This window comes from Rhineura floridana, chromosome 22, assembly GCF_030035675.1.
Source record: "Rhineura floridana isolate rRhiFlo1 chromosome 22, rRhiFlo1.hap2, whole genome shotgun sequence".
NCBI lineage: Eukaryota > Metazoa > Chordata > Lepidosauria > Squamata > Rhineuridae > Rhineura > Rhineura floridana.
In genome coordinates this window covers 10,564,211-10,582,359 of record NC_084501.1, presented here as the reverse complement: position 1 = coordinate 10,582,359, position 18,149 = coordinate 10,564,211, and the positions used below count along the sequence as shown (strand labels likewise).

Here is an 18,149-nt window from a genome sequence, read left to right as displayed (position 1 = left end):
ATTTCAGTTGTGAATGATGAGGGCCATGTATATAATAATAATAATAGCTATATTATTATTATTATTAATAATAATAATAATAATAATTTAACCAAACCAAAACCATTCAAAACCCATTATTTTTTATTTATTAATTAAATTTATATCCCGCCCTTCCACCCAGAAAAAGCCCAGGGGGGCAATTCTTCCATTCTTATTATTTTCAAAAAGGTGCCACTTCTATTTGCACGAGTATGTTGTGAGTACTTCTATCTAATAAACGTGGGAAGGAGGAAACTTTAAAAGAAAAAAAAAACTAGAAGAGTGGGGCGGAGCTGAAGTTCACAAGAGGCGGTGCTTTCCTTTCTCCTCACCCCTCCCACAGTGACGTTTACGACCTTCATTGGGCAGGGAAGCTGGCAGTTCTTCATTGCCCCGGCGACTGTGGTTGGGTCTGCGCTGGCTGTAAACAGGAGGAAGGAAAGAAAAAACGAAGTGGCCCTTATTTTGGTAATTTTACCGGGCGCGGGCCAGAGGGAGAGGGGGATGAATACGTTGGAAAGATGATAGTGGTGAAGAAGAAGAAAATTCAAATACAAATGCAGGATTTTCAAGGGAAGGAGTTCAAACTCCCAAGATCTGGAGACGAAGGGAGAGAGAATTGATCTGGAAAAGAGGAAACGATCCTAAGATTTGGAAAAGATGGGGGGAGGGAGAGAGAGAAACCATAAGTGAGGATATGGGATCCTCCAATTCAGGGGCCCATGGAAGCCGAGAGCGCAAGACTGTTAGTAGAGAGCAGGAACTGAAGCATTAATATTATGGGGGGGGGGTCAGGACTTTGAAAGGAAGGGGTTTGCATTCGCCATCCCTCCCCTTCCCCTTTTCCTTGCGTGTCATTTTTTTTTTTAATTGTAAATCTGAGGATCGTCTTTATGACTGATTTCATTTGCAAGTGGCTCTTGGGAATATTTTCAGCTAAAGAGTTAATTTCAGTAAATAATGCCAACAACCCATCTTTATTAGGCCAATGCAAAATGTTACAAAACAGCGTGTAAGTTTCAGGGCTCTCCTTCAGCTAGAACTGGTAAATGAAACGTGTGTGTATATTTATATCATCTAGCCTGGTGTTCTGGAGAACTTGAAAGCTTTGTAATGATTTGTAACATTTTGATTGACTGAATAAAGATAATGGCCTAAAGTTGGCTATTTCAACACAGGCTTCCTTTTACTCTGAGTAAATGAAGACAAGTTCTCCAACGGTGGGGGGTTTAGAGAAGTGGAGAACGTCCCAGCACTTTTCAGCTGAAATAGGTTGCCTGAGTGATAAGGAATACTCAGAATGGTAAAAGACAGAGCAGATCAAGAAAACGTTTTCTCCCTCTTATCTCACAGATGTAGCGATGCACCAGCCGGAGAGCAAAGTTTTTCTCTCTCTTTCATAGAACTCAGGGCCATCCAATGAAACTGAATGTTGGGAGATTTGGGACAGGCAAAAAGAAAGTACTTCTTCACACAATGGCCACCAACTTGGACTGATTGGGCAAACTGATGGAGGACTCGTCATAAGAGGAGCTTGCTGGATCAGGCCAGTGGCCCATCTAGTCCAACATCCTGTTCTCACAGGGGCCAACCAGATGCCAGTGGGAAGCCTCCAAAATAGGGCCTGAGGGCAACAGCAACTCTCCGTTCCTGCAGTTTCCAGCAACTGCCATTCAGAGGCACGCTGCCCCCGACAACTGAGGGAGAGCACAGCCATTGTGGCTAGTGGCCAGATAGCCTTCTCCATGAATTTGTCTATATACTACTATGTCCATGTATCGTCTTTAAGGCCATCTGAGTTGGTGGCCATCACTGCCTCTTGTGGGAGCGAATTCCATCGTTTCACTGTGCGCTGAGATTATCAATGATGATCTGTGTTCTCCTCCCAGTCAGAGGCAGTTATGCCTCTGAATACCAGCTGCTGGGAATCACAAGTGGGGAGAGTTGCTCTTGCGCTCAGGTCCTGCCTGCCGACTTCCCATTGGGGCATCTTGGCTGGCAACTGTGAGACCAGGATGTTGGCCCAAATGAGCCTAAATCAGCTCTTCTGAAGTTTTATGTTCTTACACTGCTGCTACGTTTATCTGATCATTTCCTGTTGTTGCTTCTAACGTTGTCGTCTTGTTACTGTATTGTTTTAATAAGATGCCATTGTACTGTACTGACTATTTGTAAACTGCCTTGGGAGGATAATTTACCCTGAAGGGAAGGTGGGATTTTTTAAATGTATTAAATAAATCAATAAATATAATTAAATCCTGACAACAACCCTGTAAGCTAGGCCCGTATTCTTATCTCCCGATTGCAGAAGGTGGTGGTGGCGGCTGAAATTGAGATAATTGCTTACCTTTTAGCGAGTTCATGGGGAGTGAAATTTGAACCAGCGACTTCCTGCTTTCCCGCTCAGTGGCTTAGTCATAGGAATATCAGAAGCAGCTTTACAATGAGTCAGAACATCTAGCTCAGTACTGTCCACACCCGGGTGGGGAACTTATGGCCCTCCAGATGTTGTTGGACTCCCAACTCCCATCAGCCCCAGCCTGCATGGACAGTAGCCAGGGATGATGAAAGTCCAGCAATATCTGGACGGCCACAGGTTTCCCACTCCTGCCCTAGACACATGTCCCAACCTATCAGGGATCACATATTAAATGCACTTACAGAGGTGTACTGCAGGAATGGGGAGCCCATGGACCTCCACATGTTGTTGGACTCCCAACTCCCATCAGCCTCAGCCAGCATGAGCAGTAGCCAGGGATGATGGGAATCCAGCAACATCTGGAAGGCTACAGGTTCCCCACCCGTCCTACACAAATGTCCAGTCCAATCAGGGATGCAAAAGCAGGAATGGGGAGCCCATGGCTATCCATTTGGACTCCCAACTCCCATCAGCCATCCCAGCCAGAGATTATGGGAGCTGGAATCTAACAACATTTGAAAGATCATAGGTTCTCCATTCCTGGTCCACACAATTTCAGACGAGTCTCTCCCAACCCCTCCTGGAGACACCGGGGATTGAACCTTCTGCATGCAACACATCTGCTCTCCCACTGAGCCACAACCTTTTCCCTACCCTAGCTCTCAAGAATATTGCCTTTGTTTTGATCTCCATCCTTCCTCCACAGTCCTGCCAACCCCACCCCCCCAATACCCCTGGAGAGCGGCAAGTTGGGTGTTGGGGGCCATGCCAGCCCCCTGACCATGTTCCAGATTGACGAGTATAATGATGAAGAGACTTTTTCAACGGGCGAGAAGGAAACACAGGATCCCAAGCTGACCTGCAAGGGCGTCGTAGAAGGGGCCAAGGACCCAGGCCGTCCGGCAAGCACCAAAAGTCCTTCCACTGGGAATCCAGGTTTTGGGGCTGGGGCTAGGGCAAAATAAGATCCTTTCCCTCTTGCATGAGTCCCCTGGACCTGCCTTCTTCAACTTTAGATGTTATTGGACCGCAACAGCAATGAGTTGTCAGTTGCCATTGTCAGTTGCCATCAGTTGCCATTGTCGTACCATTGGTCATGTTTGCTGGCTGGGGATGATGAGAGCAGCCAGTGACTGCATGACAGCAAGTCAGCTGGCTGGTGAAGGATGCATGGAACCTTGCATTCCTCTTCTACACCCAGCATAGGAACTAAGCAGAATGCCAGGGAAGGATACCTTCCTCCTCTGTACCTAGCATAAAAATCTATGTGGAAAGCTGCCTAATAACTGAGTCAGACCATTGATCCATCTAGCTCAGTATTGTCTACACTGACTGGCAGTGGCTCTCCAGGGGTTCAGGCTTGGATCTTTCACAACCCTCCCTGGAGATGCCAATGGGGATTGAACCTGGGTCCTTCTGCATGCAACGGCCTGCCATTGAGCTATGGCCATCTCCTCCCAAAAATAAGATTCTAGTCCTCATGGGTCTGAAAAAAGGATCTGTATTAAATAGAGAACTGCCTTATACCAAGTCAGACCACTGGATCCACCTAGCTTAGTATTCTCTCCACTGTCCAAAAGGGGCTCTCCAAGGTTTCAGGCAGGGAGTCTTTTACCTAGCTGATCTGGAGATGCTAGGAATTGAACCTGGGACCATTCTGCATGCTCTACCACTGAGCCAGGGCCCTTCCCCAAAGTGTAGTGGGTTGTTGTATGAGGGTCCCTCCTCTGCCAGCTCCCAGCAAGCTAGTGAAAGCATTTGCAGGCTAGTACCTTTTGTGGGCTTTTTCACAAGCCCAGATGAACTAATAATAAATTGAAATAAATAATGTCTCCACAACAACCATGGAAGTTGGTTGACTATGACTGGCCCATCAGCCACTGTGCGTTGTGGCTGAACAGGGACTCAAACAGGTCTCTCTAGTCCATGCCCAATGCCCTAGCCAACACACCACATTAACCCTCCAAGCCTGGCATGGGGAATCTGTGGCCCTCCAAGTGCTGTTGGACTGCAACTCCCATCATCCCTGAACACTGGCCATGCTGGCTAGGGCTGACGAGAACTGACGTCCAACAATACTTTGAGGGCCCCAAGTCCCCCATTCCAGCTCTGGGCTAGAAACAAGGGCATACTGGTCTCTTTTATGGGCTAGAAATTCCTGTAGTCATTTTTGCAAGTGCGACATAACCCTCTTTCCTATATTCTTGCTCTCCAATATATTTGCTTCCTCTTTCTGTGCCAGAGCTGCGGCATCGCATTGGATCAGACCCTCCCTTGCCAGAGCCAGAGGCCCCAGATGAGCTGGGCACTTTCCGGGCACGCTCGCTCTCCGCCCCTCCCATCCTGTGGGCCGCTCAGCGATATGGGAGGGAGCTGCGAAGGATGAGTGACGAGTTCCACGGCGCATTGCAGGTGAGGCTGCGCAGTCACAGAGGCGTGCCTTTCTCGAGAAAGAGAATGGCTGTTGGGGGGGATGGACAGAGGAGGTGATCAAGATTGCTCACCTGTGGAAGAGGAAATGCTGGGGGGGGGGCAGAGAGGAAGACTTTCTTCCACGGCTCAGATATCTGAGCAACATCCCCTGGAAAAGTATTCCCATTACTTCTTTTCCCAATCTGTATGTATGGATGTGAAAGTTGGGCAGTGAAAAAAGCAGGTAAGAGAAAAATCAACTCCTTTGAAATGTGGTGTTGGAGGACTGCAAAAAAGACAAATAATTGGGTGTCAGAACAAATTAAACCAGAACTGTCACTAGAAGCTACAATTATCCTACTATGGACACATCATGAGAAGACATGATTCACTAGAAAAGGCAATAATGCTGGGAAAAACGGAAGGGAGTAGAAAAAGAGGAAGGCCAAACAAGAGATGGATTGATTCCATAAAGGAAGCCACAGATCTGAGCTTACAAGATCTGAACAGGGTGGTTCATGACAGATGCTCTTGGAGGTCACTGATTCATAGGGTCGCCGTAAGTCGTAGTCGACTTGAAGGCACATAACAAAAACAAGACCAAGAATTATACGGCCACCAACTTGGATGGCTTTAAAAGAGGATTATAGAAATTAATGGAGGATAAAGCTATCCATTGTTACTAGTGTTACTTCCACTATTGAAGGTGGTATGCCTCTGAGACTCCCTATTCCCCTCAAGGAGCTACAATTCCTGGAATGGTTTAACCATTAATTCCTCTTCCCAGGGAATTCTGAGAACTGTAACTCTGAGTGGAAGAGGGGTGTCCTAATAACTCCCCACACGCTGCACAAACTACAGTTCCCATGATTCTTTGGGGGAAGCCATGACTGTTCAAAGTGGTATCATAGTGCTTTAAAGGTAGAGTGCAGAGGCCTATGGGAAGAAGTAGTTCCGTTTGTCTGTCCTGAAATTTCTTACCGTTTAGCTTTCCTGGGTGACCCTGGACTCTACTTACTACTTCACCCTTAGTCCTAGTGAGAGAAGAAGACAATATTACTACCACAGGCCCCAATCTGTTCATGCATCCTGCGAGAGGCAGGCAACAGAAAGCAATTTAAAAAAGGGATGTTGTTGTTGTTACTACACTTGTATACCGCCCCAGAGCCAAAGCTTTCTGGGCAGTTTACAACATAAAAATCAATATACATTCACATTTGGTACAACTGCTAGTAAAAAATAAAAACAATAATCCACATTTTAAATAAACATAACTGAACAATAAATCTCTAAACGATATACGTAACTGGAAAACAAAGTAAACCAAATACAAAACAAAAAAGACTTTAACAATTATAAAATATATCTAAAAATGTTCTCTAATTTCCTATATGCTCACGTAACCCCAATGTTAACGTAAGGGGTTTGTGCCCTCCAGATGATGATGGACTCCAAATCCCATCAGGCCATCTAGTATGGCCAATCGTCAGGGAGTATGACCAGTGCTTTGTTCTGGTAAAACAATGAGGTGCCAGGAGTCATATATTGATAAATATGCCAACACAAAATGGCTGCCATGGGCAGCAAAAATCCAAGAAGTGCCGGTACTCTGTAGCAGTGTGTCCTGTCACACACAAGTCTTATTATTATCATTATTACCCTCCCTTCACCAAAGGTCCAAGGGTGGATCGCAGGGTGAAGAACTGCATCTTCAGCATACAACAAAAGCTGTATACTGAAGGTGTTAGACACACCTCTGTGGGGAGTTCCACAACTTAGGGGCTGCCTCAAAGAATGCCCTCTTCTGGGTCACCACATGGGATGATGGGAGTTCTGGGACTATAGCTTGCTGGGGTGAGAGGCGTGTGTTCAAGAAGGAGGCAAGGAGGAAAGATGACATTTTTCTTCAGTTTCTTCTCTCTTGCAGAAATTGCCGCGTCCCAAAAGCGCAGGGACCGCTGTTCAAATGCACCGCACGTTGGGCTGGAAGGAGACCCTGCAGTTATGGTGGCGTCGAAGATCGCCAAGCAACGGGTCCCCCAGAAGTCCCCCATGACTGTGTCATGCTGCTGTCTATTACAACTTGGGGGGGAGGCAGGAAATCTGCAGGGTCTATGTGGTACATCTGTGGTGGCCCCAAAACTCTGCAGGGGGGATGGTCATTCCTCTGCACCCACCCCCCTAGAAAAGTTTTCCCTAAGGCCTCACACTATCGTATGATGCATTAAGAATTTTTCCTGCTGCCCCCATGCACAGGATCCCATACCTTTCTCACCCACAACATCCCAAATGCCCTAGTTTTGAGGGGATTTTGTCCTGCCCTTCCTAGTGTGTGTACTTTTTAAAACACTGTATGGATTACTGAAATAAGAACCCTGATTTTTCACACATAATTTGTATGAGCTTTTATTACATGCTATTAAACGTTTATTAAATACCTCTGGCTTAAGAGCGTGTCACTGCCATTTAACGTTAGTTCAGGCTTCCAGTTAAGATTCCACAATCTGGCCTTAGCTGTATCGGGAATAAATTTGTAAATATTGAAATCCAAAGGGATTCGGAGAATTTGAATTCCTATGCAATATCACTCTTTTGTCTTAGAGCAGGGAACCTGTGGCCCTCCAGACATATTTAGATTACAAATGGAGGGCCATGGGCTCCCCATTACTGCTTCATACCTCTAAGTGCATCTAATATGTGATCCCTGATAGGTTGTGTGTCTAGGAAAGGGAGGGCAGAACCTGTGGCCCTCCACATGTTGCTGAACCCCTAATTTCCATCAGCCTTGACCATTGGCCATATGGGCCGGAGCTGATGGGTGTTAGAGCAAGGATGGGGAATCCTAGTACCCTCTAGGATGCTCCCATCATCCCTGGCTGTGCTGGCTGGGGCTAATGGGAGTTGAAGTCCAATAATATCTGGATTCCTATCCCGTCCTAGAACTCTGTTTGTGGATCCTGGTAGTATACGCAAGAGACAAGTGAAACCTGAGTTTCTCCATCCACTGCTTGGTGTTTTGTCATCAGGCTTTTAAAAGACGACTTTCAAAACTGCAATTTGACAAAGGCACTGTTTTCAATTTTAGAAGAAATGATGGCATTTCCAATGGGGTGGATATTAGTCCAGTGTGGGGAACCTTTAGCCCTGCAGATGCTGCTGAATGACAACTCCCACCATCCCTAGCATTGGTCATGCGTGCTGGGCCTGATGGGACTTGTAGTTCAGGAACGTCTGCAGGGCCTAAGGTTCCCCACGCCTCATAGTAGTAACTTCAGGATGAGGTTTTGTCCCCATTCCCACGTCCCCCAGTCTGCCCTATGCTGTTGAGTCAAGGATGGTGAATCTGTGGTCCTCCGCATGTTCTTGGACTCCAGTTCCCATCATCCCTGACTACTGGCCATGGTGGCTGGGGCTGATGGGAGCTGTAGTCCAGCAATACTGTTGATCTACAATTCCCACAATCCCTGAACAGTGACCATGCTGGTTGTGGCTGATGCGAGTTACCACCTCAAGCATCACAGTTCCCCCATCTTTCCCCTAAGCCACATTACTCGGATCCCAGCAGTAGCGTTTCCCACAATCCAATGCGCTCAATTCCTCCATATCCACCTGGCTCAAGTCCCAAGTCCAAAGCTGGCAATTTTCTGCCACGCGGCTTGTTGACGCCGACTTTGGGATCACGCTCACACCTTGCTGCAGGGCCCAGCGCAACAAGACCTGAGCAGGGAGGCGCCCTTGCCGTTTGGCCACTTTCACCACCTCTGGCCGCCCCACAAGCTGGCCTGTCCCCAGTGAGGAGTATGCCTGCAGGTGGATCCCCTTCCGGCGACAAAAGTCCAGCAGCTCTGACTGCGCTAGTTCTGGGTGGAATTCGACCTGGAGGACAGCCGGGGGTACCCGGCATCCCGCCAACAGGTCCTCCAAATGCCGGATGGTGTAATTGGAGACCCCGATGGCCCGGAGCTTCCCGGCACTGTGCAACTTCTCCAGAGTCCGCCAGCTCTGTTGTCGCTGTTCTCGGTTGCCCTCATCCTCCTGGGGCCGGCCTTGGGTGCCAGGCCAGTGGATGAGGTAGAGATCCAGGTAATCACAGCCCAGTTCCTTCAAACTACGAAGGCAGGCCCTTTCAGCTGACTCTTCTCCGTGGTCTCTTGGGCTCAGCTTGCTGGTCAGGAAAATGTCTCCACGAGCCAGGCCATGGCACGGCAGCAACTCGCTTAGAGCGTGCCTGATAGCTGCCTCATTGCCATAGACAGCAGCCGTATCCACCAGATGGTAGCCGTTCCCCAGAGCAGCATCTAGGCTGAGACGCACCGCCTCCTCGCCCTGCAGGCGGAAGGTGCCCAGACCCAAAAGAGGCATAGGTGCTCCAGTGTTTAACCATACCGTACGGTCCAGTGCCCTGGTAGGGATTAAAAAAACAAGAGGTATTATGTTCCAGCCTCTCCTCTCAGGAGGGCCACACTTAACTGTCCAACACTGTACCACAGGGATGGAGAATCTGTAGCCCTCCAGATGTTGCTGGGCTCCCATCAGGCTTAGCTAGCATGGCCAATGGTCAGGGATCACAGGAGCCTCTTTCTGGTCTGAAGTTGTTATCTGCGTTCATTTTGTACTAGCAAAATCCTTGATACTTGCAGATGTTCATGTACTTTTACATTATACGGGGGTTAATGGCAGGATAACAAAAGTGTATTTTGCAGGCCTTTACAGTAGATAAGAGACTTATAATTGGGGCCTCGAAGGATAAACACCCACCGTCTACTACGCAATGGTCTGAGGACCTCACTGTCCTAGCTACATTTGACTGTAAGAACCTAAGAGCCTGCTGGATCAGTCCAGTGGCACATCTAGTCCAGCACCCTGTTCCCACAGTGGCCAATCAGTTGCCCATGGGAAGCCCACAAGCTCTCTCCTGCGGTTTCCAGGAAATGGTATTTGGAAGTCTATATGAACATATTTCATATAGATGACAATTTTGCGTGGATACCTATTTGGACATCTGGGCTTATATTAACTTAAACGCTTAACTTATGAGGTATGTACTGATGACTCTTGTATCCTTAATGTAAACTGATGGCAGTTTAGTAGTAGCAGTAATCATATATCATTATTCTTTTAAAGTTTTAATCTTTAATGTTTATTTTTATTCATTTCATTAATTTTTAATTGCATTGTTTTTATTTTCTCTTTTTTATTTCCTTTTATTGCTAAATTTGCAAATAAAAATTAATGTTTTTAAAAAAAGTTCCTGGGAATTGGAGTCCAGCAATACCTGAAGGGTCACCAGCTCCCCCATCCGTGCTTTACCCCCTTATTTTATAGCAGAAGCAAGTAAGGATACTGCAAGGCCGCTGGCTTCCATCACACCAAGCCTTGTCCCTAAATTATTTGCACCTAGCAAAGCTTAGGACAGAGATAGGGCACCCACGGCCCTTTACATGCTGAACTACAGCTCCCATCAACCCTGACCTTTGGCTATGCTGGCTGGGGCTGATGGAAGTTAGAGTTCAATAACAGCTGGCCACAGGTTCCTCACATCTGCCTAGTGGCATGCTGTGTTTTTTTCTTCCTTACAACATCCGGTTCTCAGAACTCCATAAGCAGAAGGGCTGGTTCTTGAACCACTCTGGGAATTGGAGCTCTGCGAGGGGTACAGGGGTCTTCTTCCATACCCTTAACAAACTACAGTTCCCAGGATTCTTTGAGGGAAGCCGTGACTTTTGAAAGTGGTATGCTCCTGCTTCAAATGTGCATTTGGAGGAAGCGGATTATCTGGATCCATTTCAATCAGGCTTCAGGCCTGGACATGGGACTGAAACGGCCTTGGTCGCCTTGGTGGATGATATGAGGGCGTTGGATAGGGGCGAATGCACCTTACTTGTCCTCCTGGATCTCTCAGCGGCTTTTGATACCGTTGACCATGGTTGACCGCCTGAAGAGGTTAGGCATAGGGGGAACTGTACTGCAGTGGTTCCATCCCTTCCTCTCTGGTAGGTACCAGAGAGTGGCATTGGGGGATGAGGTTTCAGATCCTTGGCCTCTCACTTGTGGGGTGCCACAGGGCTCCATCCTCTCCCCGATGCTGTTCAACATCTATATAAAGCCTCTGGGGGCTATCATCAGAAGATATGGGCTGCAGTGTCACCAGTATGCTGATGACACGCAGCTCTATCTCTCATTCAAATCTTCACCAAGGTTGGCTGTAGAAACCCTATCCAAGTGCCTGGAGTCGGTGAGTGGCTGGATGGGAAGGAATAAGCTGAAGCTGAACCCTGACAAAACTGAGGTACTGTTTGTGGGAGACAAGGGAAGGTTGGGGGATGTTGACCTGGTGCTCAGTGGGGTACAATTGCCCCTGAAAGACCAGGTCCACAGCCTGGGGGTCATTCTTGACTCCGAGCTGTCCATGGAGGCTCAGGTCTCGGCTGTGAGCCAGGCGGCGCTGTATCAACTCCATCTGATAACGGAGGCTGCGCCCCTACCTTCCCAACCATCTGCTCCCATCTGTGGTACATGCCCTGGTCTCCTCTCGCCTAGACTACTGTAATGCGCTCTATGTGGGGTTATCCTTGAAAATGGTCCGGAAGCTGCAACTGGTACAGAATGCGGCGGCTCGCCTAATTAAAGTCGGCTGTCGGCGAGATCACATCACTCCAGTGCTGAAGGAGTTGCACTGGTTACCGGTTGTTTTCCGGGCCCAATTCAAGTTGTTGGTTCTGACCTTTAAAACCTTATATGGTTTCGGCCCAGTCTATCTGAAGGAGCACCTCCAACATCATCAGGGATGCCGCTCAACAAGATCAGCCTCAAAAGGCCTTCTCTATATCCCACCAGTTAAAACAGCTAGATTAGTGAGAACTAGGGAGAGGGCTTTTTCAATTGTGGCCCCCACTTTGTGGAATTCCCTCCCGTATGATCTCTGCCATGCCCAGTGGCGTCACTAGCGGGAGTGCGGGGGGGGGGGTGCGGACCTCCAGTGCGCACCCTCCCAGGGGCATGGACGAGGTGGCTGGGCTTGCGTGTGCGCGCCTGTGCGCGCGCACTCGCAGCCAGCCACCCTGTCTATGCCCCTGGGAGGACGCGCGCCGGAGGGGCACCCAGCCGCAGAAGGCCTGGGAACGCCGGCGCGCCTCCCTCGCCCCGTCGACGCTGCTTCCGCTCCCGCTGTCATCCGCCCGCCCGCCCGCCTGCCCGCCTCCGAGAAGGAGTCGGCACAGCCTTGCCGGGCAACGGCGCGGGGTGGCTCTGGGTGTCACCCCCCTCATGGTGACACCCGGGTGCAGGCCGCACCCTCCACACCCCGGTAGGAACACCCCTGGCTATGCCCCCTCTATGATGAGCTTCTGCCGGGCCTTGAAGACCTGGCTCTTCAGGCAGGCGTTTGGGGTGGGTTAGGTTTTATTATTATTGTTGAGATTTTTAATATTTTAATGTATTTGTATGTTTTTATTTTGTACGTCGCCCAGAGTGGCTGGACAGCCAGCCAGATGGGCAACTAATAAATTTAATAAATAAATAAATAAATAAAATGTATCGTACAGATTGGTCTCGTAGCCAAAAACCGGCTCCTTGATCTCAGGAAACCATCATGCAAAGTTTGGCTGTGATATCTTAAGTGGTGTCCCAACGAACAGCAAGCAAACAACTTTCCAAAATATATAGTAGATTATTATTTCAAAAAACAAAAATTCAATAATAATAATAACAACAACAATAATAATGAAGCTGACTTCATATCCTGCTTAGTTAACCTACATAAATGCAGAATTCCTGGTTTGGGACAAAACTGGGAACTCTGGTATAAATTTAAAACAAACCAGGATGCTCCAGCCCAGCAAGGTGGAGAAACTTTTCACTTCCCCATATCTGGAAGGTGGAACCTGTTGCTTTGGGAATGGAGAAGTTCAAGCTGGGAGTCACCCCCACCCATCCAAAGATGTAGTTTCTAGAGACTACTAGAGCAAGGGTAGTAGACCCCTGAAAGTTGTCAACACTAGCAAACTTACACTAATATGGTATGCCTAAAAGGGAGGAGTGGGAGGTAATTTAGGCACAATGCTTACGCAGGGAAAGAAACCAAATTACCCATGATATATGGTGCAGGCACAGAGGATTGATTCAAAACCAAGGCTGCAATCCCACACTTCTTAGGAAGCGAGTGGTCCCTCTAAAACTCTGCACAGCTGAATGAACATTTTTATGTCTTTGAAGAATTGCCTGTACTCATATGAACCTGCCCAGGCCTGAAGATCAGCCCCTGAGTAACATTCAAAATCCTGCCTTTTTTGCAAGGAGTTGAAGGCAGCACACACAGTTCCTTTCCTTTCCATTTAATCCACTCAACAACCCTGTGAGGCAAGTTAGGTGAAGGGAAGGCAACTTGCCCCAGGTCATTCCATAAACATTGTGGGGGGATTTGAACACAGTTCTAGTCCAGAAGAAGAGGCTAGATGCTGGCTCTGGCCAGTGGCCCATCTAGTCCAGATCCTCTTCTCATGGGCCAACCTCAGGCTTCTGGGAAGCCTTCCACTTGTGATTCCCAGCAACTGGCATTCAGAGGCAAACTACACTGTGTCAGTGGAGGAAAAACAGTGCACTCAGGCCCTGTTTACAAGCTCCCTATAATGGGCATCTGTTTGGCCACTGTGAGAACAAGATGCTGGACTAGGTGGGCCACCGGCCTGATCCAGCAGGACTCTTCTTATGCTCATTGTGGCCAGTAGCCATTGATAGCCTTATCCAACTAGCACACCAGTTTTTACACTAAGTGTGAGGAACCTTTGGCCCTCCAGATGTTGCTAAACAACAACTCCCATCAGCCCCAGCAACCATGGCCAATGGCCAGGGATAATAAGTGTTGTAGTTCAGCAGTATCTGGAAAGCGAAGGTTTTCTCCGCCTGTTTTACATGCTTAGGCTCGAGTCACCATCACCACCAATTTATGAATGGCCTTCTACATAATCGTCTCAAGATACCATCTTACAAGAAGGTCCGTTCTGCACAACATAGGAAGCGGGCCTTTAATGTGGTGGCACCCACCCTTTGGAATTATCTTCCCTTAAATCTTAGACAGGCGCCATCTCTGTTATCATTTTGGCGCCTGCTGAAGACCTTCCTCTTTCAACAAGCCTCTCAAGTAGAGACCTCATCCCAGTATGCATCTGCGTTGGAACTGCTTTTTCAGATGTTTTTAAATGCTTTCAAATATATTTTGTTTTAATGTGTTTTTAAAGTTGTTTTATTTCAATATATTTTAAAGTCTGTTTTTATGATGTTTTAGAGTGTTTTAAGTGTTTTTGTTTGCCGCCCTGGGCTCCTACTGGGAGGAAGGGCAGGAAGGAAAGAAAGAAAGGTGGTATTCAATATGTTACACATGCAAACCCGGCAGGTATATTAAAAACAAATCAAAACAAAATCAGTCCAAAATACACTCATTGTCAAGAGACCCAGCTAGGAAAGCCTATCAGGAAAAAATGTCTTCAGTTGTTTTGTAAAGTGCAGATTCCACAGAACGGGAGCAGTCACAGACCAGGGTTACAAATTACAGGTGCAGAAAATAAATTTGCATTTTTAAAGAGCATTTGGGGGGGGAGAAGAGAAAACAAAACTGTGCACCTTAGGCACACACACTTACTAGGTAAGTAAGGCCTAACCCAACACAATCGTTTCTCTGCACGGTACGATTCTAAGCACGTCTACTCAGAAGTAAAGCCCCACTGAGTTTAACAGGCCTTGCTCCCTCATTCGTATGTTTAAAACCCATGCCTGAGTGGAGGGCGAGCGAGCTAAGTCACCCCCTATGGGCTGGAATATAAGAAGCGGCCTTATACCAAATCGGATCATTGGGTCCGTCTAGCTCAGTATTGTCTACACGGACTGGCAGCGGCTCTCCAGGGTTTCAGGCAGGGAGTCTCTCCCAGCCCTACCTTGCCCTGAGGCCTTCTGCATGCAAAGCAGCCGCTGCACCGCTGACCAAGGGCCCTTCCACCTGGAGATCAGGTAGGGCCCCCAGAATCTGTACTGCTGGAAGCCTTGCTCCATGCAAGCGCTTGTGCAAAGAGAAGGGAGGGGCAAATCACGCTCCCCGCTCAACTCCTCCGCCTTTTCCTACATGCAAAAAAAATTTTTTAAGGGGATTCTTCCTCCCCCCCTTACCAGGATGCAGGAAGTTCCCAGGTCGCTTGCTGCATGACTAGTCAATTAATAACGCGGGTAGGCGAGGCTGAGATGGACGCGGCTGCTCTCCAATCGGCCCGCGAGGAGCGGGGGCGTGGCTGGTGAGCAAGGCTGCCGAACTAAAGGAAGGGTTGCAATGCGGAATGTGGAAAGGTTCGCGCGCCGGGCTCTTTTGCACGTGGGCGAGCCTCCTTACACGCCCAGAAGGGCGCCCCCTAATGTAGAGATGGAGACGCTTCCGCCCTCCAGGGGTTGTTGGACTCTAGCTCCCATCAGCCTTAGCGAGCACGGCCAGGGCCGATGGGAGCTGTAGTTTCGCAACATCTGGAGGGCCAAAGGTTTCCCCATTCATGCCCTGGTGGGCCATCTGTGGCCCTCCAGATATTGCCGGATTCTGGACTCCCATCAGCTCTGCCGCTGGCCATGCTGGCCACGGCTGATGGCGTCTGGCAGCATCTGGAGGGCAGCAGTTCCTTTTCAGCTTCCCAGCTTTGCCCAACGTTGGAACATGAGGAGTAAGGGCAGCAGGACCGTCCAGCAGATCACCACCCTTTGGTCATTGGCCCTGGAAAGTCATTGGAGGGGGAGGAGGATCAGAAGGAGAAAGGGTGCCTCCCCACCCATTCCTGGGCATGGCATAGTCCATTGCTGGCTTCAGCCCTGCACACTGTCAGTATGCTGCACCCCAATAGATGGTGCCTGAGGGAATGCTGGCCCTCAGCAGGGAGGGAAAAGTTTCCCCACCAAGGTGGGTGGGAAGGAGAGGGATGTGGCTCAGTGGGAGAGCATCTGCTTTTCGTGTGCAAGGTCGCAGGTTCAATTCCCAATGGCATCTGCAGGTAAGGTTGGGAAAAGATGCACAGCATGGCTGCAAAAAAGACAAAGGCTACTTTAGGCTGCATTAACAGAAATATTGTTTCCAAATTGCATGAAGTATTGGTTCCCCTCTATTCAGCATTGGTTAGGCCTCATCTTGAATACTACACCCAGTTCTAGACACCGCACTTTAAGAAGGATGGAGACTAACTGGAAGAGGTTCAGAGAAGGGCAACAAGGATGACCAGGGGACTGGAAACAAAGCCCTAGGAGGAGAGCTGAAAGAACTGGGCATGTTTAGCCTGGAGAAGACTGAAGGGAGATAGGATAGCACTCTTCAAGTCCTTGAAAGGTTGCCACACAGAGGAGGGCCAGGATCTCTTCTCAATCATCCCAGAGTGCAGGACAAGGAATAATGGGCTCAAGTTGCAGAAAGCCAGATTTCAGCTGAACATCAGGAAAAACTTCCTAACTGTTAGAGCGGTACGGCCATGGAACCAATGACCTCGGGAGGTGGTGGGCTCTCCAACACAGGAGGCATTCAAGAAGCAGCTGGACAGCCACCTGTCGGGGATGCTTTAAGTTGGATCCCTGTAGTTTGCCCCTCAAAAGAGCTATGATTCCTAGCACCTTTGTTGTTGTTGTTATGTACCTTCAAGTCGATTATGACTTATGGCAACCCTATGAATCTGTGACCTCCAAGAGCATCTGTTGTAAACCACACTGTTCAGAGCTTGTAAGTTCAGGTCTGTGGCTTCCTTTATGGAATCAACCCATCTCTTGTTTGGCCCTCTTTTTCTACTCCCTTCTGTTCTTCCCAGCACTGTCTTTTCTAGTGAATCCTGTCTTCTCATGATGTGTCCAAAGTATGATAACCTTAGTTTCATCGTTTTAGCTTCTAATGATAGTTCTGGTTTAATTTGTTCTAACACCCAATTCTTTGCCTTTTTCACAAGTCCATGGTATCCACAAAGCTCTCCTCCAACACCACATTTCAAACGAGTTGATTTTTCTCTTATCTGCTTTTTTCACTGTCCAACTTTCACATCCATAGACAGAGATCAGGAATACCATGGTCTGAATGATCCTGACTTTAGTGTTCAGTGATAGCACCCTTAACAGACTACAATTCCCAGGATTCTTTGGGGGCAGTCATGGGCTTTAAGAACATAAGAACATAAGAAGAGCCTGCTGGATCAGGCCAGTGGCCCATCTAGTCCAGCATCCTGTTCTCACAGTGGCCAACCAGGTGCCTGGGGGAAGCCTGCAAGCAGGACCCGAGTGCAAGATATAAAGATATAAGGACATAGGAAGCCACCTTGTACTGAGTGAGAGCCTTGGTCCATCTAGCTTAGTAGCTGTCTACACTGACTGGCAACGGCTCTCACGGGTTTCAGAGAGGGGACATTCCCTGCCTTACCTGGAGATGCCAGGAACTGAACAAGGGACCTTCTGCACAGACCGCAGATGCTCTGTCACTGAGCTACAGCCTCTTCCCTAAGTATATGATATGCAGGCAGCCCACAAACCAAAACAAAGTCAATTAAATACACTTCTTGCTCAGGGATGGGGAATCCTGGGAACTGCAGTTCACCCTTCACCAAACTATAATTCCCAGCACCCTTAACAATCTACAGTTCCCTGGATTTTGGGGGGAAATGGCGACTGTTAAAAATGGTATAATAGTGCATTAAATGTAGAGTGCAGATGGGGCCCTTAGATGGACCTTTGGCCTGATTAAGGAAGGCTTTCACATTCTGTAGACGTCTCTCTTGAACTACCCCCAATAACATCGCTAGGGGACTCACTGATAGCTCCTAACCTGTTATTTCTTCAGTACAGTCTAATATAATTCACAAAAGGATTATTGTTTTGGCAACGTTCACCAATGTTGTCCTTCCAATAAAATATCACTGGGATCAAATTTGACAGGAGGGGTTGTGTAAATTTAATACCTTTGGCCAAATTTCCATGATGAATTTTCCCCCTGCCAAAAAGGGGTAAGGAAACTAAACGAAGACCAGATTTATGGTTACAATGGCAGAGAATAGCCAGCAGAGGGCACCACACACCTTTTCTTGTACTAAAACATGTTAATTTGGGGGCGCAAGTAAAGACAGAGAAATAGACAAATACTACACTTCTGCACCTTTTGGGATGGAAAGGCTATAAAGAAACATTCCCTCCGCATCCTTTTGTTTTTAATTGCAACGTCTCTTCTCCAGAGCCAATGCCCCAAATATCCAGATCCTATAAAATAGGTGCCGAAAGACCCCCTGCACTACATTGACCTCTCTTGCGT

The 18,149-nt window shown here is 48.1% G+C and overlaps 2 protein-coding genes across 3 annotated transcripts; one reads left to right on the top strand and one right to left on the bottom strand.

The window, feature by feature from the left end:
- Nucleotides 1–375: 375 nt before the first annotated feature.
- Nucleotides 376–7,289, top strand: BAD (BCL2 associated agonist of cell death). The gene is made up of 4 exons (XM_061606214.1): nt 376–489; nt 3,147–3,376; nt 4,683–4,852; nt 6,780–7,289. Exons 2-4 carry the CDS (start codon nt 3,223–3,225, stop codon nt 6,906–6,908), a joined length of 453 nt encoding a protein of 150 aa, XP_061462198.1. The 5' UTR covers nt 376–489; nt 3,147–3,222; the 3' UTR covers nt 6,909–7,289.
- Nucleotides 7,243–15,244, bottom strand: LOC133374899 (glyoxal reductase-like). Of its 2 annotated transcripts, none has more exons than XM_061606212.1 (2): nt 15,011–15,244; nt 7,243–9,254 (listed from the first exon to the last, which is right to left on the bottom strand). In XM_061606212.1, exons 1-2 carry the CDS (start codon nt 15,043–15,045, stop codon nt 8,390–8,392), a joined length of 900 nt encoding a protein of 299 aa, XP_061462196.1. In that variant the 5' UTR covers nt 15,046–15,244; the 3' UTR covers nt 7,243–8,389. The 2 variants fall into 2 exon arrangements, with proteins under 2 accessions (XP_061462196.1, XP_061462197.1); XM_061606213.1 differs by lacking the exon at nt 15,011–15,244 and adding an exon at nt 14,490–14,866.
- Between the last annotated feature and the right edge of the window lie 2,905 nt (nt 15,245–18,149).

Coding starts and splice junctions, on each gene's coding strand:
- BAD (XM_061606214.1), top strand. CDS start 3,223: ATGTTCCAGATTGACGAGTATAATGATGAAGAGACTTTTTCAACGGGC. Junction 3,377..4,682: donor TCCTTCCACTGGGAATCCAG/GTTTTGGGGCTG, acceptor TTTCTGTGCCAG/AGCTGCGGCATCGCATTGGA. Junction 4,853..6,779: donor AGTTCCACGGCGCATTGCAG/GTGAGGCTGCGC, acceptor TCTCTCTTGCAG/AAATTGCCGCGTCCCAAAAG.
- LOC133374899 (XM_061606212.1), bottom strand. CDS start 15,045: ATGCAGCAAGCGACCTGGGAACTTCCTGCATCCTG. Junction 9,255..15,010: donor TGGGAACTTCCTGCATCCTG/GTAAGGGGGGGA, acceptor AATCCCTACCAG/GGCACTGGACCGTACGGTAT.